Raw genomic sequence first — 27,839 nt, forward strand, 5'->3', positions numbered from 1 at the left:
GGGGATAGTAGGTCATCGGAGGAAGTCCTAGTGGGGGGTCAAGAGTGAAGTCCACGGAAGCCATCGGATTCTAGTGCTTTTGTAAGGCAAAAATTTCAAAAATACATATTGACCATTTATTTTAGTCATGCATGATTAATGGTGAGCATGATAAAATTTACCCTAAATATGACATTTGTAGAGAGTCGTGCGCTGTGTGCATTCCCCCTTATCATTCCGCAACTGCATACTCTTTCTTTTTGATTTTTTCCCTAATTTTTCACCGCACAAACAATGAAGTAGTGTATGGGTGTACATGTACAAATGTAGAATTTATTCCGTTTCAAATTTTGGTTTATTTCTGGATAAATTTCGGAGATATTGATTAAGTTAATCATCGATAATAAACTCCTATTTGAAAACTTCATCCAAATGCAATGTGTATTTATTCAAGCAAAGAGACAATTTCTCGTCCGACTTGCGCCATTCATATACCAGCATTAACGCATATATATTTTAATAAAAACAGATTCTGAAAACAATCGGATAATGGTTGAAACACATGTATTGACGGAACGGCATCTAGCCAAAATAACTAAAGCAATCAGATACTTTTTATGCCCCCGAGATCGAAGATCGGAGGGCATATTGTTTTTGTCCTGTCTGTCATTCTATAAATCTGTCATTCTGTCATTCCGTAATTATGTCTGAAACTTTAACCTTGCTAATACCTTCTGAACAGTAAGTGATAGAGCTTTGATATTTTACATGGATATTCCTTGTGACAAGACCTTTCCTTTGGTACTAAACCTTTTGACCTTGATATTTGACTTACTTTAAAAATAATAATATTGGTCATGACTTTTAAATAGTAAATATTAGAGCTTTCATATTGCACATGAGCAGTTCTTGTGACAATATCTTTCTACTGGTACCAAAATATTTGTCCTTGTGACCTTGACCATCTTCGGAATTGGCCATTATCAGGGGCATCTGTGTTTCACAAACACATCCCTGTTGATAATTATATCATAGATTTATAAGTTCTTCTCAATTTGAAAGTTAAGTGCATGTAAATAAGGACAATTAACTGTCGATATGATTATAATGATTTTGAAAATTATTGTCAGCAAAAGATTAAAAATCAAAATTAAATTTCACTTGATTGATTCAAACTACAATTAAGCGTTGCTATTGCGACGCTTAATGATAGAACTTGTTGTATCATTAGCGGTTTGGACTGTCAATATGTGGTTGTATCATTAAGCGTCGCAACGACACTGCAAGTGGAACGTTTAGTGATACAATTGTTTCATTAGGGAGATTGTATCATTAACGGATTATACTGTAGACCGTTAATGCGATCATTTGTATCATTAAACGTTGCAAAGTTCTCTACCCCTAAATGTAGTTTGTATCATTAGGCGTACTTGTTTCATTAATGCTTTCTAAAGTGCAGGGATTTCAACAGTCTCGTTTAAAGTCAGCACTTCGCAAATTCTTATATTGTTAAAACGATCTATTTTTCAAATACAACCTATCATTGAATCAAATGATGTGTTTCATACCGATTGGTAGGGCGTTCGTGACACACTGATATTAACTACAGATAACTCCGTTTACCTGATCAAGATATAGGGCTCACGGTGGGTGTGACCAGTCGACATGGGATGCCTTTTCCTCCTAGGCACCTGACCCCACCCCTGGTATATGCAGGTGTCCGCGCGTGCCCAACTCTTTATTTTATATTACTTATAGGAGTTATAGGATTGATCAATGCTCGTTATCTTCACCCTCCATATATAGATGTGCAATAAGCTTTCTGAATTTTCATATTCATCTTGTGACCATATGGGGATAAAACACGATATTCTTCGACAAAGAAAATTCCTGGTTCCCAGACCTCTTCTTACATTTCATGCAATAGCCAAATCATCTTTGAAAGGTAACTGTTGGTATCCTATATATGTGTCATGAGGTTTCAGACTTTTAATTTTCGGGTGGTTCATTTATACATAAATACCATTTATCCTACGTTGTGGGGAGGTTAAACAATATGCAATCAATGAATTAATCCTACATTGCGTGATGTGCAAACATGACTGAACATCGAGTTAGTCTACATAAGAATATTAATTTTGACATAGAAGAAACCCATGCCAAAGTTATTTGTATTATGAATGTATAACAGCAATGAAAGGATGGAGTAGTCTATTTATATCCGAATATACAGAAAACACATGATGTTTCGCCATGTTTTATATTGCTCATCACCATGATACAAACAGCCTAAAATTCATATTATTTTCTTATTCATATATGAATATCTATTTATACCAATGTTCTATCAGTAATGATGTCACAACAACCGTCGCTAGTCTCATCAGTCAGGCAATAAAGACTAAAGGATCAATATATTTAAATTTTTTATCTATATATAAAATTGATCAATTTTACAAATATACAAAACATGCTATACTTTACAAATTATAAAAAAACAAAGAACACTAAAAGTCCGTAACACCGTGAAATCGCCAGGGTTGTCTGCCCTTCCTAGGCCTTTGTGTAATGCTCCTATGTTTCGTCATGTGAAGACGACCCCGCCCAATGCAATGGCTTACAGTGTTATTCAATGAATACAAAAGGAGAGTAATTTCATTGGAATGGTCCACTCATGGAAAACTGTTTGAAGATTACTGAAGTTAGTTAGAAGGTTGTTGGAAGATATACAGGGAACCTTGTGAACGAATGAGTACAATGAACCTTAAGGTAAAAGTTCTACATACATATTTCCTTATTGCCTTAACTGCGTACAATACAATCGTGCAAGTAACAAACTGTACAACACTCGCTGTACTACATCGTTAAGTGTATAAGACTCTTTAACGTTATAAAAAACAGTCAATACTTGATAAACACCGTATCAGACGGCACACTGCAAAGTTAGCAAACAGATGTAGCACGAACCGCTTGTAGAACAAACGGAAAATAAACATGTACGTAAACAATAACTAGAAAAATACAATCGAACACGTATACAACTAAAAATACCTTAAGTCTTAAAAAGTCACTCTACATACAAGACTTAAATCATTACAAAAATCGAACTTACCCCCACTGGGGATTGGTTAACCCGACTCGCTCACCAAGTGTATTTATAGTAGGCAAACAAGAAACATAGAATATCCCGAGTTAACCCCATTTTTGACCAATACCTGTAATGCCTAAAACGTGAGGCACCAAAAGGGTTACAAAATTTGAGATAGCCCATTGGAATATCTATTTATATATGAAAATGCATCTATTGATTGTGACAAATGAATATGACAAGTGGTGATGCAATATATCTTTGTCTCGATAAAGGAAATTACCATTCAACAAAACATAGAAACTTTATATACCTATAAAAAGAAACAAACAGAATTACGGTAATTTTATGAAGAATAATGAGGTGCTTTCATTAATGGAGATAGACAAATAATCGCCGCTTATGTAAATTGCCCATATATTTTCTTTGTTCTACACTCCCATATTACAAACAGCCTACAAATCTATTCCTTCAATATCATTGCATTTTATGAATCGCAATATCTTCATGGAGAGATTTCTCAAGTGAGGCTCCGGGTTAGTATATATTGTAGGTCCTCAGTACCTCTTGCTTGTTGTAAGAAGCGACTAAATGGTAAAGTCCTTCTGATAAGACCGCAAAAACCGAGGTCCCATGTCTCAGTAGATATAGCACGATAAAGAACTCTCCCTGCGCCAAGGTTGTAAATGCTGAGTAAAGGCCTAAAATTTTCAACCCTTCAACGGTAATGGTGACATCTCCATATGAGTGAAAAATTATCGAGTGGGACGTTAAATAATATACATTATTATTCATGGAGAAATGGAAACCATGATATAACAAATGTCAATTCAGAAGAATACATATTGGTAAATGTAAATAGTATTATTGATTTATGGTAATAATCCGTAGAATATTTAATATAAAATAGCCATTATCATATGTTCTATTTCTATACAATTAATGTAATTTGTTTTTCATTATTGATGGCTGATACAAAGTTATATAAATGAAGTATGTTTTCATTAGAATCAATACTGTGTAAAATGATTAATCATACATGATTTAATTAGCTTGCAAATGACCTTTTCCAATGTACTTGTACACTCGATATTATCAGAATATGCTATGTCATTATATCCAAAAAGATGCTGAATACACATACATGTATACATGTATATCATAATGATCAATCAATTTTCATTAAATGCTCAGGAAATTTGATGATCTAGAGAGGGTCTCTTCTAGGGTTCATGTATATATCAAAATTCGTTCTTCTTTAGGGGGTTTCTTTGGATTTTCCTTTTTGACAAACAATAAGTACGGTGATATTTTTTATCGACCTGTGTGTTTTAAATCATGTATCGCTAAATCAAATTCAATGCCTAATATCGCCTTGCAAATATTGCTACAGTGCAATTATGTCCATATCACTAATAACCACATTGTAAGAAATTAGAATACATTTATTCCTGTTGGGGTTTCTAGGTTTTGACTTTCGAAATATTGTTATATTGTGTTGTATTAAAACGCACATGCTTTTTAAAGGAAATATATTGTAAAATCTATTGAAAATTCCAGACCATTTGATGAAATAATTATTGACATCTAATTCAGTCTCTCCGTGACTGTACGGACGTGATCAGGCATCTGTTGACCTCGGGCTGGGCGTTGGCCAGCAAATGGCTAATCAGGTCGTATAGACATTTGTAACCCTATCAAAATTAAATAACTGTATAGTATACCCCCTTACATATTTTTAAGTACTTGTTAACAATAAATTAATTCCTAATTAGCACAAATACATACACAGTGACATTATTTTCTATGTATACAATCCTCTCTGTGACGAAGTCGATCACTTTTCACAAAACGTGTTCGAAGAATATCTAAGAATACACTGAGTATACATGTAAGTGTGTACATACTATTAGTACAGTATCGCAACTCGAAGAGTCGGATCACGACGTGTCTTGTTCAATTGTTTGATCTGTGCCTCCCACGAGATGTGATCCAACTCTTTCGATCAAGTTACTGTACGAGAAATAATGAATTCATTATATACATCCTTGTACAGTAAAACACGGTTCTAGCGAACCTCTACGGACACAAAAAAAAAAAAAAAGAAAAAAAAAAAAAAAAAAAAAAAAAAAAAAAAAAAAAAAAGAAAAAAATAAATCAGTTCGATATAACCAAACTTCGTTATATCAAATGAATATTTCGTTTATATTTTCCTCTCAGAGGAGAATAGATATAACTTTGTAATAAGCGTGAATTTGTTATGAGCGTGTTCGTTATAAATGTGTTTTACTGTATATTTCAAGGACTCATTTAGGAAAAAGAATTTGATTCTTAATAAGCAAAATAAACAACAACAAAAAATGATAAACAAACAGACAAATAGTGCAATTCTTTTTTTGTGTCCGTAGTCCTGTCTGAGAAGCGGTTGGTCATTTTCCCAAACAAAAATGTTTGTTGATGTTTTGTCACAATGGTGGTACGGGTTCAGAAAACTGCAATGTAGTCATATGGAAAGTCATCAATACATACAAAAAACATATCTGTACACGATAAAAATAAATATTCAGATATCAATCCTCATCAATGTTTGTTGATCTAATCTAAGAGATAATATTTTTACCGGACAATTTATAAATGTGTATCCTCAATATCCAGTTCGTCTGCTTGAATATAGTTTGAGTTTTCTTCAACTTCGTGTTTTTCAGGTAATCCATTAAAACGGAGGTGATTTTTCAAGAAAGACAACCATGCCTTACACACTTTCACATCCGAAGTTTCAAAAACTACATTCTCCTCTCTTAAGCATTGCAATCGTAATCCAAAATGACCTACAAAATTGTGATGTGAATATATTGAAACGGAAATCGCAATTGCAAGCATCAAAGTAATACTAATTTAAATCTTTAATGCCTGCTATAGTTTCATTGGAAAATTCAGATTTTATCTTTAAGATATTTGGGAATTTTTCCTGGACAAAAGGGTACCGATAAATTTGTAAATTGACAGCATTTGAAATGATATACAAAGACAGGATAACTTTAAATCAATGTGTATCACATCTGACATTTTTATAAATATCCAACAAAGCGTTTCCAAAAATTCCATATCACAAAATCGTTAGCACAAACGCGGTAAGATTTGCATTGAAATAAAAAATGGAAAGATAATTTTGTGGCGGGTAAGGGGACGGAAGATTTAATCATTTAATAGTGAAACTGTTTTATTAGTAAGAGGTCTTCCGTAAAATCTTCAAAATTAAATTCTAGAACTGTTTACCATTGACTTGCGACATGTGAACATCTTTTATTTCTGTCAGTTTTCTCTGTTTGCCTGGTTCTGTGCCCCATGAAATAACTGGAGGGAATCCACGTTGAAACGCCACAACAACAGGTTTTCTTTTGCCGTTGTGTTTGACCAGAAGAAAATGTCCTTGAAATAGATAGCATGGCATCAATATAAGATACTATCTATTTAATGTCGGGTTTAAAAATAGAACTAGCAATTCTTAAGAGTTATTGTCCTACTAATATATTCAAAATAGCAATGTCTCACCTTTTGGGGATGGGCTCATGCTTTTCTGTAATGTAGCCTCAAGCTGCAGCTGGTTCAACATTTTCGTTAAGTTCATAGGAATAGTCTGCATCAATTCCCAAATACAATCTGTCAATATGGACGCAGTATATGTTGAAACGCGCTGAGGGCAGAAATGGAACTCTATCGACATAGATTTTTGTGTTTCGTAATGTTGTACATGGAACATTGTTTCAAAACTTGGATCTCTTTCAGTCTGAGTTGAAATTAGATTAATGTACTGATGATCAACATTGTCCATTGTTTGAAACAGGAAGGCGTGCGTTTTGTGCAATTTGGTGTCGAATTCTTGAAGCTCCATTATGTCAGCAATTGAATAAAGACTATGTGAATTGGTCTCTTCTAGAATATTTTTGTTTTCATCTATAACATCTTTAATCGTTGCATCAGGTCGTAGAAAGTTTGGCGATACCATTGGGATGAAGTTGGTACAAGGTGAAATTTCCTCCTGGCATTCCTGAATATGTAAACGCAAGTCAACTTCCATCAATAGTGGTACTCTTTCTGCATTAGTCATTTTATGCAAAGCGATTTGAAATGCACTACATACAATAGTGCTCATCGTCCATTCATTATCCAATGCAAGATTCTGCAATATACGAACATCAGCGAGTGGGAGAGATATTTTAGTTATGTCATCATTGGAATCCAGCAGAGGAGCAATGCTTTTCAAAGTTGCTGAGGTTTTACACAAACGAAGTCGTTTCTTCCAGTAATCTTTGGATTTATCTGCAACAGCATGGACTGATTTAGTATACAACGAAAAAAAGTCCATGTTTACTTTATCAAGCCACGCAGGAACTGGCATTCCTGCAACGACATATGCCGAGATATTTTGTAAGTCTTTTTGAACAATTCTTCCACAAAATACATCACAGTGCGTTCGATTGCAAAATATATGAAGAATGGCTTTGTTGCCTAGATCTTGATATACAACAGATACCGGAACATCTTTGTCTATGATCTTCATTTTGAATGCTTCTTTCGTTTTAGCATGCTCGAATGGAAGAATGAAATCCTCAACGTCTACATAGCTGGTAGATAAATTCGCATGACCAGGTATATCTACTGCACCACGCAGTGTCGAATTTATTCTTATCATAAATTGCATTGCTACTCTCCATATTTCTGGTTTCCTCATGTTGGGGGATATTGAAAATGAGAATCCAAGACAAGATTTATGTTGTTGGACGTTTGCCATGTGTCTTGTAATCGGTGATAAACTCTTTGAATTATCTTGGCCATCATCCAACAATTCCTTTGAGTTGACTGTGGATATTTTATCAGATAGAAACCCTGCCAGTTCCTGAACGCTATAATCACCAGATAACAGCAACAGAATGGGGATCTTCACTTTTGTGATTGAAAATATGGCATTTATGATCTCAATAGCATTTTGCGAATCTAGTCCAAAGTGGTCTAATGTATGACTATCTTCTATTTCAGATGCGTCAATCATCAAAACTTGTGCTGAAGTTTCTTTTACAAGATTTAACATGTCTCCGGATTCATAGGTCTTTTCGTCTACAGACACTGACTTTTGGAGCGATTCGGTTTCAACAGGAATGATACCCTTGTATTTTGATTTTGACCATTTCAAGTTATTTGCAGTTAAAAACCTCTTGATATCAAAATCTACAAATATTCCCTGAGTTTGGTCTGACAGAAACATTTGTGTAAGGGCACGACATATTTGATCAGCGGATATCAAGTTTATACCTTTGTGAAAAAAGATGTCTTTCAATGTGGGGTCCGATCCCATTCCGATATCCAAGGCACCCCAGTTAATTACCTGTGCAGGGAGTCCTAAAGATCTTCTGTAGTATGCAAAGCTGTCTTGAAATGCATTTCCTGCTGCGTAATTTGTTTGCGAGTAGTTTCCAAACACAGATGCAATACTAGAATGCATGGTAAATATGTCAAGGTCCATATGTTTGGTAACAACATGGAGATTCCACGTACCAAGTACCTTTACAGTAAGCGGCAAATCAAATTTTTCCTGTGCCATTTTCGGTACTGTGCTGTCATTAATTACAGCGGCGCCTTGGAAAACACCACGGATGGGAAAATCTGGTATCTCTTGCTGAAGTGAGCGGATGACTTTTGTGAGATCGTTTAGATTTGTGATATCAACAGCTTTGTGAATGACTTCAACTCCATACAGATTCTTGATATTATAAATTCTCTTTTCCGCATCACGTGTTAGAGGGCGCCTTGATAGTGATACTATTTTCTTAGCGTTTCTTTTAGAAAGGTATTTGACAATGAGCCACCCTAAACCTGTTAACCCCCCTACAACAACGTAGGCACTGTCGCTTCTAATAAGACATTCCTGTGTTGTCCTCATCTCGACATTTCTTAAAATTTCTTTGATCTGCAATGGCCTTTCATGTACGGGAACGTCTTGTCCTTTTGTCTTTTTCAAAACAGACATTAGAATTCGGAATGCTCTTTGGGATACACCGCGTAATTGTTTGGGTTTAAATAAATCAGAGACGTCTATAAGACGAAACGTGATTGAACGATCTTCAGCCATCAACACTGATGGCAGAGTACCTCTTAAAGAGATACATTGCTGTGCATTTGGAAATAATAGTCGAAAAGTGTCCTTGTCTTCGTATCCATAACCCGATAACAACACTAGTTCAGTTGCACTTGTGTTTTGCGTGTTCTTGCTCCAGGGATTCTTCAGGTAGGATACATTGCATTTCTTATCCTTAAGCAGGTGAAAAAGGAAATTGAAAATTGCCAAATCTTTCTGATTGAAAGCTACAAACACGTTCGATTTCTTTTCTATACGATCAGCTATGGTCAATGCAATAATTATGGCATGTAGATGTCCAACTTTATAGCCGTCGAGACCCGATTTAGCAAGGACACAATTTTTGTCAATTTCCATTTTTGTCTTCAGTTCCATCTGACAGCATGCGACTACTTCGGTGTCTTTACTTCCAAGTTTAGCGGTGCCAATGAGTTCACATATTGTTATTTCTTTTCCAGTGACTTTGGTATCTGAACAATGCAGTTCAACAGAGTCATTATTGGGAAAGAAAAAGGTGCCTGCTGTGCATGGAAGTGCATGGGCTGGTATTACACAAATGGAATTAGAATTTGGAGTAATGGATACTGCTGGACAAGGAATGGCAAGGAAAGATGGTGCACTTCCATCAAGTTCATGTCGAATGTAAACTGGTTGTTGCACTTTCTGAAAACTTTGTTTGTATAAACATGTGTGAAAATTTTCAGGCATCTTTAAAAGTTCATTAGCATATATAGTATTTCGTCTAATGGCATATTCACACGGAACTTGCCTACTTGTCGCAGTTCCATGCATTTCGGAACATATTTTCATGATATTTTCCAGTGCAAATTCACTTAGACTGTCTATGTCTAGTAATGTAAAAGAGAGTTCTGTTCCCTCTTGCGACACAGATCGAACCATGCCCCATAATTCTGCTCCAACTACTCGTGTTGTCTTTGATACACAGGGTTGTGTCTCGTTTGTAACGACCAATATGTCCCACTTCTCCTTGAAAATTGATTTCAAAAGTTGTAAAAAAACATAGGTTGTTTTTCTCATGGAATCCATTAGGCGTTGCCCAGTTGTAGTTTCATCTATTCCTGGAAGCCCCGGGGCAAAAATGACAGAAATATTCGGTGTTTCTGCAATTTCATGAAGAGTTGACAATAATTCATTGTCAAAAGTTTTTGTTAGATGGAAGGAGCAAACTTTGACACTTTTTCGGGTTTGGCGAAATGACTGTTCTATACAGGAAAGGTAGTCTGTGTTCCACGACAGAACAAAGGTCGTCATTTCTGCAGGTTTCAGAGCAGTCAAATCGATTGGTTTCCAAGTTTCATAATACGATAAAGCATGTATATCATCAGGTGAATTAACCTTTTCTATCTCAAAATTGTACATTTCAGCAACAACAGTGCCATTCATTTGTATCAGGAGAATGTTGAAGCATGCATTATTTGCGTTGTCATACACAAGGGTTGTGTAGCAAATCATATGCTGCAATGGCCGCTGCCTCTGTATCAAATTCAAGACTTTAACCGGCAAAATTCTTGTTTTTTGACAATTTCCATTCACAGCTTTAATCCCAAAGCATGACTGAAACATGGTGTCTAGAATGACAGGGTGTAGACAGGTTCTGGGAATTTCTTTCATGACTTCATCGGAGAGATAAATTTCACAGACAGTTTCTCTGTCCCTAATCACACATTTCTTTATCGTTTGATATACTGGACCATGTTGAAATCCTAAACTTTGCAGCATCTTGTATACAATGCGAGATTCCTTTTCTGTGTTGAGCAATGAGAGGAATCTTTGGACATTTAAGACGGGAATTCTTGGTAAGTCAACTTCTGTTATTCTTCCTGATGACAATAATGTTTGACTTCCCGAAGAATATGCATCAAAGTGAATGACGTGTTGATTATCCTGCCTTGTCTTTACTACAATGTTTTGTTCGCTGTCTTTGACTATGAACGCCCTATGGATAGACCACGAAACACACACTTCTGTAATTCCACTTCTTGCTCCGAGATAATTCCCAATTTCCAAACCAATTTCCCCATAAAGGGCACCAGGAACTACTGTACTCCCGTCTACAACATGTTCGTGGACAAAGGGTGTGTTTTCTTGACTTATTACAATATCAAACTGCGCTGCACGTCCAGGGACCTGTGTTATCAGCATGATATTTCTATTGCTTTGTTCTCCATTGAGCAAACTTCGAATTTTCTCAGATTTCACCAGGTGTTTCCGTTTACTGAATTGATACTTTGGGATTGGAAGAATATTGTTCCGACATGGGACAATATTATCCCACCGAAGAGGAATGCCTTTTCCAAATATATCAATGAACGATTTTCGAAAAATTTCAATTTCGCAGTTTCTTTTCATAGAGGGAAGGGCTTCCTCAATAGAGTCAGGAAATATGTTTGATAAATGTGCTCGCAAAACCGGATTTGGTCCTATTTCAAGAAAAAAAGCATTTGGGTTTCTCCTTTTCGCTTCCTCTATTGCATGACGAAAGAGAACTGGTTTAAATACATTTGCAGACCAGTAGGATGGAGATCCGAACGTATCGTCTGCCAATCTTCCTGAAACTGTTGATATGACGGTCGTCTTTGGGCACTTCCATTCAAGTTCAGATAATATTTCCTCTAATTTCAAACTGGCATCTTTAATTAAATGGCTATGATATGCACATTTAACGTTCAAAGGAATGATTTTCGCCTGATGAGAAGCAAGTTCCATTTTCAACTCGTCAATAGCTGCAATGTCACCAGATACTGCACAGGAAAGATAACTGTGATAAACAGCTATGTTAGCTTTTCCGTATTTGAGATTACTGCATTTTTCTTCAATGACTTCAATTGGACAGTTCTGTACCACTATCATTTTGCCGACACTTTCGTTCGCCAAATTAAGAGAGCGAAAATAAATCACTCTAACTGCATCTTTTAGAGACAGTGTTCCACATGCATATGCTGCTGCCACTTCGCCGACCGACTGACCTACAATAGTATCAGGGCAAATTCCAGCATATTCCCAAAGGTGGGTAAGGGCTACTTGACAAGCAAATATTGCAAGATGATTTTTCAAAGGGTCTAAAATGTCCTCTTCGTTTTCAAAGATTGATTCTATCGACACAGTAGTCAAAGAAGACAGGTAATCGTCAATCTCTTGTGTTGTTTTCCTGAAGATCTGATCATAGGTAATAAATTCTTTGCACATTTTTCTCCAAGTTGTGCCGACTCCACAGTACACAAATATGATTTTTGGTTTTTCTTTCCAAACCACTTTCACTGGCAATTCTTCACTTACGAAGCTTTCAATTTCATTGGTTAATTCTGACATTTCTTCTACGACAAAAACTTTGCGATATCTATAATGATTTCTGAAATGTGTCGTTGTACTTGAAAGATCTCTAAGATCAACGTCTTTATGCAGCGAATCTAGTAGATGTTTAGCTAAATTGTACAATGCAATTAAATCCTCAGCAGATAAAATGACATAGCTTTTCAAGCTTAGACTCGTATTCATTCTGTGGATAATCATATTTTCATTTTTCTGAAAATCTGTTATTATTGCATGAGAATTTGTTCCTCCGAATCCAAAGCAATTAACAGAAGCTATTCTATTCCCCGTTTTGTTTTTGAACCATTTTTCAACCGATTGACATACTTTTAGTTTGCATTCACGAAACGGAATTTTAGGATTCAACGACTCAGCATGAATTGATGGCACCAAGAGTTCATGTTTCATCATCAAAAGAACTTTAATTAATGCAGCTGCACCTGCACCCGACTCCAAGTGACCAATATTTGTTTTGACTGAGCCTATCGGTATGTCTTGATGGGCATATTTGGAAAAGAAAGATCCCAATGCACTCACTTCCGTGAAATCGCCGACGGATGTTCCAGTACCTATAACCAAGGAAGATTTCATGTCTTTTTTATACACACATTCATATACTATATGTATAGTCAGTATCCATATATTTATAGGTAATGTAGAAGAAATTACTTTTCGACTTGATTAACTGAAATAAGAAGATAATGATATTTCAATATCTTCTAGAGAGACCGAAATCTGACATCACAAATTGTAGTATCTCTGTTCTTGATAGCATGTTAAACGATTTTTATTTATAACAATCCTGATGTTGAAACCAGTATTTGAATAGTTAAAGTTAATCATAAGCTATGGCGATACCATATGTTTCATTGATGAAAACTTTATAGAGGAAATATTGCATTGGACAACATCTTTTTTACGATCGCTTCGTTACTTAGACCTAACATCGGATTAATTTTGATTTAAAATTTTAAGCCAGTAACTCTAGAATACGGTGTGGTAAGTTTGATTGAAATTGGCTACATGGAGAAATGAAACCTTAACAACAGGCATCCAGGCAGATGAAAGACAAAATTAATTTTATCAGAAATAATTGGTTTTATTTAAGATATTTTAAGTATATGGCTTAGGTGAGGTAATTTTTTTCTAGATCTCCCAAGAGATAGAATTGAATCATTTCGATGCTATTGACTCTTTACTTTAGGTGATTATTGACAACAATGCATACATTTGAGAGGTTCATGTATCTACTGCAGATAGTATCGAATGTTTTCCTATACAACTATATCAAAACAAATACCAAAGCTGTTTTTTTGCAAAACAAAGATATGTTAAATCACATTTTTATCCTGAACACGACCTCTCCGTACATCAGACTAAATGACGTCACAGTGAAACAGTGCGTCACGGTTGTCAAATCCACTTCTACATCATTTGGAAAATGGCATACAATAGTAGCATTTAATAACGCAATGTATATGTATGTAAAACTTATACAGTACCAAATTTGATGCACCAGATGCGCATTTCGACAAATAATGTCGCTTCAGTGATGCTCAAGCCGAAATTTTGGAAATTCGAAATAACAATAAACTTGTAAGAGCTAAAAGGAAAACCAGAGTGCCAAAAACTGGAGCCAAATTCGTCCAAGGATCAGAGCTATGCACGAGGGAGATAGTCCTTAATTTTGAAAAAACCAAAGTGCCAAAAACTGGAGCCAAATTCGTCCAAGGATCAGGGCTATGCATGAGGGAGAAAATCTTTAATTTTGAATGAATTTCTAAATTTTATCTCAGCAATTAAATATACATCCGTATTTTCAAGCTAGTAACGAAGTACTTAGCTACTGGGCTGTAGAGACCCCCGGGGACTAACAGTTCAACAGCAGAGGGCTCGACCCAGGGGTCGTTATGTAAAACTTATACGGTACCAATTTTGATGCACCAGATACGCATTTCGACAAATAATGTCTCTTCAGTGATGCTCAAGCAACTGGAACCAAATTCGTCCAATCAATTGTATGCGCTACTGATATATCGTTCCAAACGGGTACAGACAATCAAAAAAGAAAATGAATTGTATGGAGGTGTGCGAATAAGGAATTTGCACATGTGAAAGATGGGAATAATTTCCTGATAGTTTTAAAGAATCCAACATGCAGAGGAGACAAGAATCTGAACGAATCTTGCTAGACAAAGTGTGATTTGTCGCTATGTTGTTTTAAAATTGATTTTAGTGCAGGTACTTTTAAAAATGACAATGTTTGATTCTATTTCTTCTAATTTTCTATAATTTCACCAGTACCTTTGTGTTGGTGTGATTGCGCTTTTTATTAACAGGATTTCAATTATCGAATAAATTTAACCAGCTTGAAATCTTGATTCTTCTGGTGGATAAAGAAAGCTTGTCAAAATTAAAACTGCCAAAATGACTATTCATATAAATATCGTAATGCTTTGAAAATAAAAATAGCACCAAAACTAAACTCTAGAAAAATTAGCCAAATATTCTCAACGCCGCAATTACCTGATCAACTGTAAGTTATATGTCAATTTAGTGGCATTTTCCATTGTATAGAGGCAATCCAATGTAGTATTATATCGTATCAGATGACATACTCGATCACGTGACACTGGATAATGTGTCCCCATGAAGGCATTAGCTACTCTGCACTTTATTTCAGTATGATATCCCATATAAAGGTATATATTTCGATGACAGTAGATATGTTAAGTGTCATTTTTACTCAATTAACACTATCTCGGGTACCCTCAATTACACAATATTGTCTTAAATGGCAGTATATTTTACTCACCATGGGCTTCTATGTACTGTACAGAGGTGGGTGGAATTTTACTTTTTCGAAAAATGGTTTCCATTAACTTCTCTTGTTGTTCACCAGATGGGGAAGTAATCGGAGAACTCAAGTGACCATCTTGGTTAAGCCATGTAAAAACCGTACCCCATATCTTGTTCTTATCGCGGATTGCCTAAAGTGAGACAATATAATAAATGTTAACGATTGGTTTTGTTGAGAACAGGTAATACTAATCTATTATCGCAAAATACACGTATCATGAAATACAAGCGAAAACATGAAATTTACATCTACAAGTCTTTTCAGTATTACAATCCCACATCCTTCCCCGCGGGCATATCCATCTGCATCCTTTGAAAACGCATGACACTTTCCAGTTGGTGAGGCCATTCTTGCTGATGATAAGGTTATGAAAGTTTCTGGGCCAAGGATAAAACTCACACCTCCAGAGATTGCTAATGAAATTTCACCTGAAGCAAAATGGGCAAATGTTCAAGAAACGACATATTCTAAACAACTAGTTTACTTTATCATAAGGATGGACTTAGAAACGTCTTGAATATAATTTATGTAATGAAATTCAGTTGCTGTAATGAATATTGCATTTGTTATCAAAATACCTTCAAACATTTTCAAATTTTACTACATATATTGAAGAACAGCAACAATTCGGACGATGTTTTGCGATAATTAAACATATTCATTTGTCCTACATCGCGACGATCTATATTTAGTATCAAACATTGCAAATGATTGAAAACCATTTTATGAATTCAAAAGATGTTCTATGCATTTTTGATGTTTATATCGCTCAACTGATTCGATAGGGAAGAGCTTGTTCTGAGTATGATCAGTTTGTAAATCGAGGCAGGCTACTGACAAACAAGTTGATGTAGAGGTGTTTCAACAGTCTCGTTTAAAGTCAGCATTTCACACATTCTATGGTCGTTATAATGATCTAGTATGCATATACAACATATCATTGGATCAAATGCTGTCTGACGTGTTTCATACCGATTATCAGGGCGTTCTTGTCACACTGATTTTCACTACGGATTACTCCGTTTATCTGATCAAGATATAGGGTTCACGGCGGGTTTGACTGGTCAATAGGGGAGGTTTATTCCCATGGCACCTGAATCCACCCCTCGTGGTTTTTATTCTTCCGATTTTCATTCCAATATCAATCAGTTGGAAGTTGTGTCTCGGCAACAAAATTATTTACGTAAAGGTGCTTTATTTTGATAAATTAAGAATATGTGCAGATCAAGAATCAAGATATTGTATCAAGTTTTGTCTATGGAGTCTCCAATCGATAGATGTAAATAGTAAATGAAGCTTCTACAAATTTAGTAGTCCGGGGTAATCGACAATCAATAAAGCGTACATCAGTACATGTTTAAGATATGCTTATCCGTGCGTATCCAGTAGACAGGAGATACTTACTCATCCTAGGCACCTGATTCCATCTCTGATACATTCAGGGTCCGTGTTTGCCCAACCCTCTATTTTGTATTCCTTGTGGGAGTTATGAGATTGACAAGTGTTCGTTTTCTTCACCTTTCATTGATATATTCAATTGACAAGAGTAAACATGTCTTTGTATACTATAGTGCATGAAGGAAATGTGATGATAAAGAAGAGTAGTCAGTCTCAACATTCCTATAAGAATACAAATTTCAGAGTAGGACAAACACGGACCCCGGGCACGCCAGGGGAGGGACCAGCACTCAGAAATCCTTGGATGTCTTGCCCTCGTTAATACGATAACATCCAATGATAAATTTGATGCATGTTTATCTATGACGCTACAGCCTACTGCACTACGTACAGAACATAGTGCAATAGGGAGCGATGTATTATTCCATACCGTAGTGCAGTAGTCTGTGACGTATGCATCAAATTCTCTCTTGGATGCAATCGTATTACATCCGAGGTCTATGTCCAGTACTCTAAACATCCGAGGAGCTCCGATTAATTTGACTGGGTACCCGGGAGGAGCAAGCATCTCCTGTTGAACGGTCACATACGCTGTGTGCCCTAAATCAGTTACCAATCTCAGAAATCTCATAAAACTACAAAATTAAGTGTAGGACAAACTCGGACCCCTAATAACACATGTAGTTGGGTAAGGTGTCTAAGAGAAGTAAGTATACCTGGCCATATCCTTGTATAGTTAGATCATTCAGTAGTGCATTGAATAATTGCTTTAATTTTGTCGTACGAATATCTGCTTACACTTGTATTAACACACCGATTAATCTAACATGTTTACAAGCATGAAAGGTGAAGATAACGAACAGTAATCAATCTCATAACTCCTATAAGCAATACAAAATAGAGAGCTGGGCAAACACGGACCCCTGGATATACCAGAGGTGGGAACAGGTGCCTAGGAGGAGTAATAATCCCCTGTCGACCGGTCACGTCCGCCGTATATGTATCTTTCGCTTTCGGTGCTTTCAAATTATTGATAGTTGTTAAATGTCAACAATGTTATGATTTATCAAATAGAACGAAATTAAGGACGTACATTAAAGATAATGGTTGTGCGTAAGAAGGTATGACAGATGCGATTAAGATTGATAGATATTGTGTTTATTTGGACGACTTCGATTGTATACAAATTATCCGAGTGATGTTTCACAATATTTAAATTTTCTGTTCGTAAATGTGTGCCAACTACACAATGCTATAGACGAAATTAAAAGGAGAGTTTACAAACGTCCCTATTAACAAGGTGTATCCCGTAGCGTGAATTATCTATTATTAAAATAATGTGAACCGTCATTTTGCAAATAGAAATATTTGATGTCGTAAAGTCAGTTAAGATACCATGGGACTACATATAAGATACATGTAAATGTGTGTGCTTTATTTCGCTCCAGCTTAAATATTTAGAGTAGTTATATGTATCTAATTCTTCTACAATCTTTGTCGGCCAATTTCTCAAACCGATCTTGGACTATTTTCAGAGTTGATTATCCTTAGAAATTTGACTTAAAAACACACATCCTCAATTGTGGGAATTCATACACTATGTTTTAAGATGTTCGATACATTTGATTCTCATTTCCAAACAAAACCTAATTTCTAACCGGGATATGCTATTTTTCTGCAAATCATGAAACGTTTTAGACGTACATTATATCTACGTTTTTCTTTTATCCTCTATTCTTCATTATAAATCTTATAACTGTGTCCTATACGGTAGCACTTGTGATAGGCGTAGAATATATCATGATCATACAATATCTAAGTAAAAGTGATTACCATTCCTTAACGCCTGTGATGCCGTATGTATAGCAACCATGGAGGAGGAGCATGCTGTTTCTATGGTCATTGCTGGTCCAAGTAAATTGTAGTAGTAAGCCACTCTTGCTGATAGAATACTACTGGCAGTACCTGTGACTGTTGTATTTGAACTGTTAAGTTTTGCTGAGCGTACCATGCAATCCCAGTCATGATTCATTGCACCTATGAGAAAAGAAATAATTTTATTTGTATGACAGGTGAAGATAACAGTGATCAATCTCATAACTCCTATAAGCAATACAAAATAGAGAGTTGGGCAAACATGGACCCATACCAGAGGTGGAATCAGGTGTGTAGGTGGAGTAAGCACCCCCTGTTGACCAATCACACCCGCTGTGAGTCCTATATCTTAATGAGGGTATGTGTTTGTTGTATATTATTTCGAGAAGTATTTGTTCACATCGAGACTTTAGAATTATGAGAGGTTAACTTTTTGACTTTGGGTGAAACGTTTTTCGTCGTTGTAACATATACCTATGATGACTTTTACGCTTTCCATACAGACCGGAGTATCCTTTTTCCAATCTCAAAATGAATCATTTTTCTACTTTGTTAATACACAAACGCACGTTTTCAAAATGGTTATTCATTTCTTATGCATTTGAGATCACCCAAGACTACGAAGATATTGTTAATGAGGAACTCCAGCTTATTTTCACATCAACCTCAGAGTGCTTTTGCGTATAATCTGCGTGGTAAATAGCAAAGTAAATTTTGAATGACTGCCAACTAGATATCAATATTTCCTTTCCCCATTTTTGTTGAATAAACAACAGTCTAAAACGTCAAAGAATCTAATCTTTGATTCATAGTGTGGAATAGTCGTATAAATTGTTGAAAACTCATAAGTTTTGGAGTTGGTGAAGTGAGAAAAGATTCGAAATTTACGAACTTTCTTTATTACAATTTTCTTCATTTCTCTCATTTACACCACTTCTTGCAGAGGTTGTGGCACAATACAGTTGAAGTTTCTCCTTCATAACAGGATCCGTGGGAATCCGGTTTAGAAGTCCCCAGTACCATTTGCCTCTCGTAAGAGACAACGACACGGGTCGGTCTTTCAGATGAGACAACAAAGACCGAGGTCCCGTGTCACAGCAGGTGACAAGATTGCTCCCTGCTCAAAGGTGGTAAGCGCCGAACATAGGCCTAAATTTTATAGTCCTTCACCGGCAATGGCGGCATCTCAATATGAGTGCAAAATTCACAAGCGGTAGGTTAAACCCTAAACAACAAACAAACATTCACAACAGTTAACATTTTGGTGATGATCAATGGATCAATGATTTGGGATGGGGTAGAGCATGTGTGTATTTGTTAACATGGTTAACCATGTCAGCATCCGTGTGTCATCACCTCAAAGATTCCTAATTTCGATTTGAATACAGTGATAAGAGGAAAATTAGAACTGTAGAGAGAGAGAGAGAGAGAGAGAGAGAGAGAGAGAATAACGATTGAATATATGTATGTAATAAACATTAGGTACTGAAAAATAAAATCAATTCTGATAACTACATGCATGAATAAACTTAAACTCTTTTTGGTGGGAGTTTTTTAAATGAAAGTGTATCTCTTTACTTGTTGGATAAACGGAAGTCTCCAATTAATAGTTTAAAATTGAGACATAAGGAAACATTGTAAATAAAACTTTTGAAAATGTTCGATCCATTTTCGGTGCATAAAGAGGAATGAGGGAGAGGAGGAGAGTGTTATGGTGTCGCAATCTGTGTACTAGTCGTTTAGTTTATTTTTAATTGTATGCTATAGTAACTAAATGTATATTTAGGCAGGAAGATATCACTATGTAGAAAAAGACATTTATAGTGATGAGTCAGTTTAGTACGAGTCGTTGAGAAAATGTGTTCTTCAAACTGTGAGCGCTGAAGTTATATCTGTGTGTCCTTTGTGGTGATAAAGTATTGCCTGTTGGTAGCTGTCGTTGTTTTTTCTCTTTTTGTATGCACACACCGTTACAGTTATATGAGACAGCATCTTTCAAAAACTAAAAATTGATAGCTTTGATCTACGCCGATCGGATTCTGCATAAACAGAGTATGTGTCCTAGGCAACGTTGTACAATATGCAGCTATTTTAAGGTTTCCCGAACTAAATAATTAAAAATGACACTTCTTAAATTTGTTATTATATTGCCAGAATCCATGTTGCCACGGAAATGATAGACGAAATTATAAAAATATTTGATACATCAGAGAGGACACCCTTTTATTGTCACACGATCGTATTAGTCACGTGACCCGATAATTATACAGTTGTACATTCTAAAGGTCTTGCAAGTAAAAGATCCCCATATCATTCAATTTTTCATGTTACACGCTTTTTCATTGGTTGAAAAATTACTGGAATATCGTATCCAACGAAAAAAAAAATGACCGGAACTACTTTCTATTGGAATGTTGGAGATTCCTCTGGATGCTCCATATTTATATATAGATTAGGGAATCCTGAAAAGAATAACTTAACAATTCTATCGATCTATATAAATTTATGAAACAAAAAACAAACAAATATCAAATACAAATAATAATTAATCATGCAAAATTAAATAAACATGGCTATTTGAGGACACCCCCCCTCCCCCAATATAACAAAACACGCCTGCTTCTGCAATGCCAGGCTGAGAGTTAAATGTATTCAACCGGGGATGAAAATAGTCCAGTTTGTACCTTGCGACAACTTCCTTCTTGTCATGTCACAAACCCAAATACCAGATACACCACACACTGCCTCAGAGATACTGCGATATCGTAGCCCTTGACGTTTATGGTTTCGAACTCCGGCATAGGTTTATTAGTGGGCACCGAAACGAGGCTTCCGTATGACGTTACAACAGCTGTGACGCCTTCGAAATTCACTGATAAAACACGGAAAACCCTCTGTAACACTCACTTGCCCACCTGGAAGCCGTGACAACCCTCAAGAGAACCCTACCCAGTGTTTGAAATTAACCATAGACCGATAGACCGAGTCTTTGTCAAATTGTCTATGCCGATTTTCTAGTCTTAAAGCAATAAAGTTATCCCAAAGGACCCCTACATGGTCAGTTGACATCTGATAAATGTTATGAGGAAAGGAGGATATTGTTATGGAAATGGAAAGAAAGTATGCTATCCAAGTATGCTTTCCAAGTACATTAGAAGTAAATGAAAATGTTTTTTTTTGTGATATTTTTTTTCAATGTTGCAGTCTATGCAAATTTGATAAGGTCTATGTCATCTTGTTTTGACATAGACCCGTGGTCTATACCGAGTTTTAAACCAATTTCGAACACCGCATACCTGGCATCCCACATTATGATTATGCACGTGTCACACGCTTTCCGTTAGTACCGACATCGAACTTTGCACTTAATTCCAGTTCCACTAAACAAAATTCCAGCAATTCTCTCTCAACAGGACTTATCACTAACTCATCCTTTTAAAACTGCATTCTTCAATCCACAAGAAACCCGTTTGCTCAACAGTACACAACGAAAAAAAAAAGACGAAAAACTTTCGCATCATGCGCTACGCGCAATAATGCAATCTTCCGTCTTTTTTTTTCGTGGTATACAGTACCTCCATCCAACAAAAAATAATAAATTCATTCCTTAAATCATTGAAATACAAAATAGTTAAAGCGGTAAATCGTGATTGAATTTGATTGAATTTGCTTTGGAAATTCATAAACTCATGCGTTCTTAGAATCGTTAATGCTAGAACAAAATTGTTGAATATCATCAAATTGGAGGTTATTTTTCGTAAACAATGATCGATTACAACAGTACTAGAATAAAGCGTACCTTTAAATAAAGCGCAAGATTCAGACAACTACTTGCTCTCTGTCCTAGTTTCACATTTTCAGTAAACCTGCATCAACTCGTTAATTATGTGCACATGATTGACTTATCTTATTCTAAATGCCCATACCTAAGTGCATTGGGGTAATTGCTATTGGCCGATTTAAAGGGCGCAGCCGGCGCCCCCCCCCCTCCCTAAAATTTTCAAACTTAAAGTAAATTGTGGTCTCTCGTTCAAAAAATTGTAAACGATTAATGTAAACAGAGATTTCTCAACTTCTTGAGAAGTAAATGACAAAATCTTTTGATTTTATGAATTACCTTTATTGGGATAATTTACGGGTTTTTTTCAACAACAAAAATCAATTTGCGTCATTTTATCAATTTCATATTATTAAAATGACAGAAAATAGTAAAAATGACTACAAACTAACAACTCAACTTTATGACAAACGGGATGATTTCAACTCCTCCATCGTCTACTTCCACTATTTATGCAGTAATATTCCATTATCACCTACATATGGTGTTTACATCTCTCAACTGATTCGATACGCAAGGGCTTGTTCTGCGTATGGTCAGTTTTTAAATCGAAACAGACTACTGACAAATAAGTTGATGGTGCAGGGGCTTCAATAGTCTCGTTTAAAATCAGCATTTCGCAACTTCTATGGTCGGTATAACGATCTAGTTTGCCATTACAACATATCATTGGGACAAATGCTGTCTGACGTTGTTAGGCCGTTCTTGGCATACTAATTTTGACTACGGATAACTCCGTTTACCTGATCAAGATATGGAGCTCACGGCATGTGTGACCGGTCAACAAGGAATGCTTACTCCTCCTAGGCACCTGATCCCACCTCTGGTATATCCAGGGGTCCGTGTTTGCCCAACTCTCTATTTTGTATTGCTTATAGGAGTTAGGAGATTGATCACTGTTCGTTATCTTCATCTTTCATAAGACACATATTACAAGCCCTATAAAATCTTTGAAGTCCAGGAGCTCCCGGGGGTTTCGTCCCGTGGGCCCCCACTAAGGATTCGCCGTGGTCCAACTAGGGGCCTCAAGACCCCAGATACCGTCTCATAAAGTTGTGCTCACCCTAATCGTAATTCCTGGATCCGTCTCTGATTTCAAGGTGACAATGCAAAATCGCAATTAACGTAGCGCATATTATATATTAGATTGTAAATGTTTCATTTGTGAAAGGAAAGGCCACCATAACGAAAGTGATCAATCTCATAACTCCTATAAGCAGTACAAAATAGAGAGTTGGGCAAACATGGACTCCTGGATATACCAGAGTTAGGATCAGGTGCCTTGGAGGAGTACGCATCCCCTGTCGACCGGTCACACCCTCCGTGAGCCCAATTTGTGTAAAGAAATTTAGTGAATAAATATATTTCTTATTTATGTTTGTTTTTTTCGCAAACCGAGGTTTAGTTTAAAAACAATGGATTTTGCTTAACTCTTACCAAAAACTGTGACACATACGAACAAGCGTACGAAAAAAAGAAAAACCTTACCTATATAAACTCCGGTTTCAGAGCCACTAAGTTTCTCTCTTGTTATCCCACTGTCTTCAAGGGCCATATGAACAGTTTCTAAAATAAAGTGCTGTTGTGGATCCACGTGTTCAGCCTCCCTATCACTAATTCCAAAGAACTTGTTATCCCATTCGTCGAATCTAAATCATAAATATGCAAGTGTAACGATTATGAAATAATTCAGTCACCTAGTGAATAAACGGTTAAAGATTGAGTCTTGAAACTTTCCGGGATGATTGGTGGTGACTTGTAGCTCTGTAATAAGATTTATCATTGTCATTCGTCACTTCCGGCCGCCACCGAAAGTAAATGCAAGAAACGTCAAATATAAAATTTACGCTTTTGAAAAAAAAAATGTGCATGGCATAACTAAGTGTCTTTTGAGTTTCAGTAAACGTTACACTTACCGGAAGTTTAAACAACAATTTCCGGCTTTTAGAGAAAAACTTCGAAAATATGGTCTTTCTTTGCTATCATATCTCTCGCGTATAAATCAAGTGTTTAATATGATTTTCACATATGTAATTGACATCATCCATCTTTAGAGTATAGTGAATTATTATTTTTTTTCAAAATTCACTTCCGTTCGTTAAATATCTACGATTTCCGGGTGTTTTTCTCCAGGCGGTTTCTCATAAATAATCAAAGATTGAGTCTTGAAACTTTCAATAATGTTAGGTGGTGGTTTGTAAATGTGACATACGTGTTTCAATTTTTTTGCCGTCGCTTCCGTCATCCACCGGAAGTATGTTAAAAATATGTTTTTTTAAATTCTAATGCTCATAACATTATTTAATAGAGTGTAATAAGTCATACCATTTACACCGGAAGTCAGATTTTCAAAACCGCAAGTTGTTCCAAAAGTCAGTATTTTTCATGGAAATTTTTAGTGTGGGTTCCTATGCGGTCCATTCGGAATTTTTAGTTGTTTTATGGACTCCCGAGATACTCGAAAGTGAATAAAACAAAAGCGAAATGGTATATAATTGATAAATCACGTCCTACATGTACGTGTTTATTTCCTTCATGTATAGTCGTTCTTCACTATTTGAATTCTCGTAGTCAAGATTCTATCTCGTCATAAATTGTCACAAAGATTGAGTCTTGAAACTTTCAATAATGTTAGGTGGTGGTTTGTAAATGTGACAAAGTGTCGGAGACATATTGCTTTGCTCCGTTTTCTATTAAGGTCTTCCGTTCTTCACGGAAGGCCTTATAGTGATTCTACTGTTTCTTCTTATTAAGGTCTTCCGTTACCAACGGAATACCTTCTAGTGATTGTACTGTTTATTACGGTCTTCTGTCTCAACGGAAGATCTTATAGTGATTCTTATGTTTCTTTTCCTCTATTATTAAGGTCTTCCGTTCTTCACGGAAGACCTTATAGTGATTCTACTGTTTCTTATTATTATTAAGGTCTTCCGTTTCCAACGGAAGACCTTATAGTGATTCTACTGTTTATTATGTTCCCCAAACAAAGTTTGGGAACATATTGGTTTTACTCTGTTTCTTATTATGTTCCCCAAACAAAGTTTGGGAACATATTGGTTTTACTCTGTTTCTTATTATTATTAAGGTCTTCCGTCTCCTGCAGAAGACCTTACTATTATTGTTCGCGTTCTTCTTCTTCATTATTAAGGTCCTCCGTCTCCTGCGGAAGACCTTACTATTATTGTTCGCGTTCTTCTTCTTCATTGTTATTATTATTATTATTTATTATTATTATTATTATTTTCCTTGATAGTACACGCGTTTGTCTCAGCCATTTCTGGTTCGATTTTCACGAAATTTTCAGGAAAGATGTCTTTTGGTGACGAGACTTTGCTTGCAAAATTTCGTGCTTGACGTCACTTCCGGTCAGGAGTTATCTCTCTTTTAGTGACTTTTTGAAGGGCCTTGTTGTCCACGCATCTCCTCCGTTAGTTTTGAAGCTAGAGTCTTGAAATTTCTACACAAGATAGAGTAAACATTTTAGAAGATTTGTGGGGGATTCGATTTTACCGGAGGCGATTTGCCTAAACGCTCGCCTGGACCTGAAAAAATGGATGCCAAAATTGTTCGCCGATTTCGGCGATTTTTGACCTTTGATCTCCAATATCTTTTTTCTTGCAAATATTTTGTTAAGACATGTAGAACAAAAGTTGTGCACATTTACGAGATCTTTTCGAAAATATCAAGATTTAGGGGCTAGCCCCTTAAATTAGGGATCTAGAAGGGCTCAAAGTCTAGATCAAATATTTCAAAAATCGTTAATATTTTGGTATAAGTCAAAGAACAAAAAATGTTCATCTCAACAATCCAAATCTATTAATATAAAAATTTAGGTCATATGTTACGTAATAAGGGATTTTAAGGGCCAAAATCATCAATAATTGACGCCTCATATCTTGAAAACGACAAATATTTTGAAAAGCATTATTGAACAAAAGTTGTTCAGAATGATAATCTAAACAATATGTACATTTCGTTTTTTCCCTATGTGGCCCCGTTAGGGAGCTACAGTTTGGCCCCTAAATATTTCTTGTAGAGATAACTCGAGAACGGTAAAGAATTTCTAAATACTTGTTGAGCAAAAAATGTTTATAATGACAAGGCCTTTCTTACGATATCAAGCAAAACGGGCTGGCCCTTTAAATTAGGGGTTCAGAAGGGTCCAAATGTTTTTGAGAATATCTCAGAAACTATTAATATTTTATAATAAGTTGTAGAAGCGGAAATGTTCATCTCAACGAGCTTGTTCTTATCAAATCAAAAAGTAGGTCATATATTACGTAATAAGGGATTTTAAGGGCCAAAATCATAAATAATTGACGCCTCATATCTTGAAAACGACAAATATTTTGAAAAGCATTATTGAACAAAAGTTGTTCAATGTGTCATAACCTATCGATCAATATCAAAATATGGGTCTGTGGGCCTCATGGCTCGCCTGTAGAGTCGATTTTTGTCGATATCAGTCGATTTCAAAAACTTGTAACTGGTAAATATTTTGTAAGGACATATTGAACAAAAGTTGTTTAGTTTATCGAGATCTATCGATTGATATCAAGAAATAGGCCTATGGTCCTAATGGCTCGCCTGTAGAGTCGATTTTTTGTCGATATCGGTCGATCTCAATAACTTTTTACAGGTAAATATTTTGTAAAGACATATAGAACTAAAGTTGTTGAGTCTATAGAGGGCTAACAAATGACATCAAGAAATAGGCCCGCGGGCCTTATGGCTCGCCTGGAGAGTCGAATTTCAAACGAATTTCACCGCAACTTTGCTTCAGAAGCTTATGATATGAAAAATTGATTATATCTAAAGTGTCTTAAAGTCGGAAACTAAATTGGGACTCATTTGTCTTTTTTTTTTTTTTTAACTCCGAGTGCATCAACAAATCGGAAGGAAGACCTACTCGTTGCTCGTAACGAGATCGTGTCTAGTTATGTTCCCCAAACGAAGTTTGGGAACATATTGGTTTTACTCTGTTTCTTCTTATTATTATTATCATGTTCCCCAAACAAAGTTTGGGAACATATTGGTTTTACTCGGTTTCTTCTTCTTCTTCTTATTATTATTATTCTTTCTTTCTTCTTGGGACTTTTTTGTCCACGAGTGTTCTCAGAAACTACTCAAGGGATCAATATGAAACCTTTTTAGGATGATAGTATAGCATATGTAGATGTGCGGAACGAATGTCATTTTGTCTGAAAATGCATGCATGTGCATGCACGTGCATTGGAGTTTTTGTTTACAAACTTTAGAATCAGTCTAACTTTTTTATTTTTCAATGAAATCGTTTGCTATTTATATCGTATGTATAACATGGGACCCTTAACTGTTT

The 27,839-nt window shown here is 35.9% G+C and overlaps 1 protein-coding gene across 1 annotated transcript in view; it reads right to left on the bottom strand.

The window, feature by feature from the left end:
* Positions 1-5,280: 5,280 nt before the first annotated feature.
* LOC125678819 (uncharacterized) overlaps positions 5,281-27,839 on the bottom strand; it is a 73,895-nt gene continuing 51,336 nt past the window's right edge. The window contains exons 2-9 of the mRNA XM_056142693.1: positions 23,990-24,150; positions 18,622-18,825; positions 15,637-15,818; positions 15,346-15,520; positions 6,620-13,099; positions 6,344-6,496; positions 5,688-5,895; positions 5,281-5,559 (exon numbers count right to left, since the gene is read on the bottom strand). Coding sequence (XP_055998668.1) covers positions 5,696-5,895; positions 6,344-6,496; positions 6,620-13,099; positions 15,346-15,520; positions 15,637-15,818; positions 18,622-18,825; positions 23,990-24,150 — 7,555 coding nt within the window. The 3' untranslated portion in view covers positions 5,281-5,559; positions 5,688-5,695. The remainder of the gene's footprint in view (positions 5,560-5,687; positions 5,896-6,343; positions 6,497-6,619; positions 13,100-15,345; positions 15,521-15,636; positions 15,819-18,621; positions 18,826-23,989; positions 24,151-27,839) is intronic.

Source organism: Ostrea edulis, chromosome 1, assembly GCF_947568905.1.
Source record: "Ostrea edulis chromosome 1, xbOstEdul1.1, whole genome shotgun sequence".
Taxonomy (NCBI): Eukaryota; Metazoa; Mollusca; class Bivalvia; order Ostreida; family Ostreidae; genus Ostrea; species Ostrea edulis.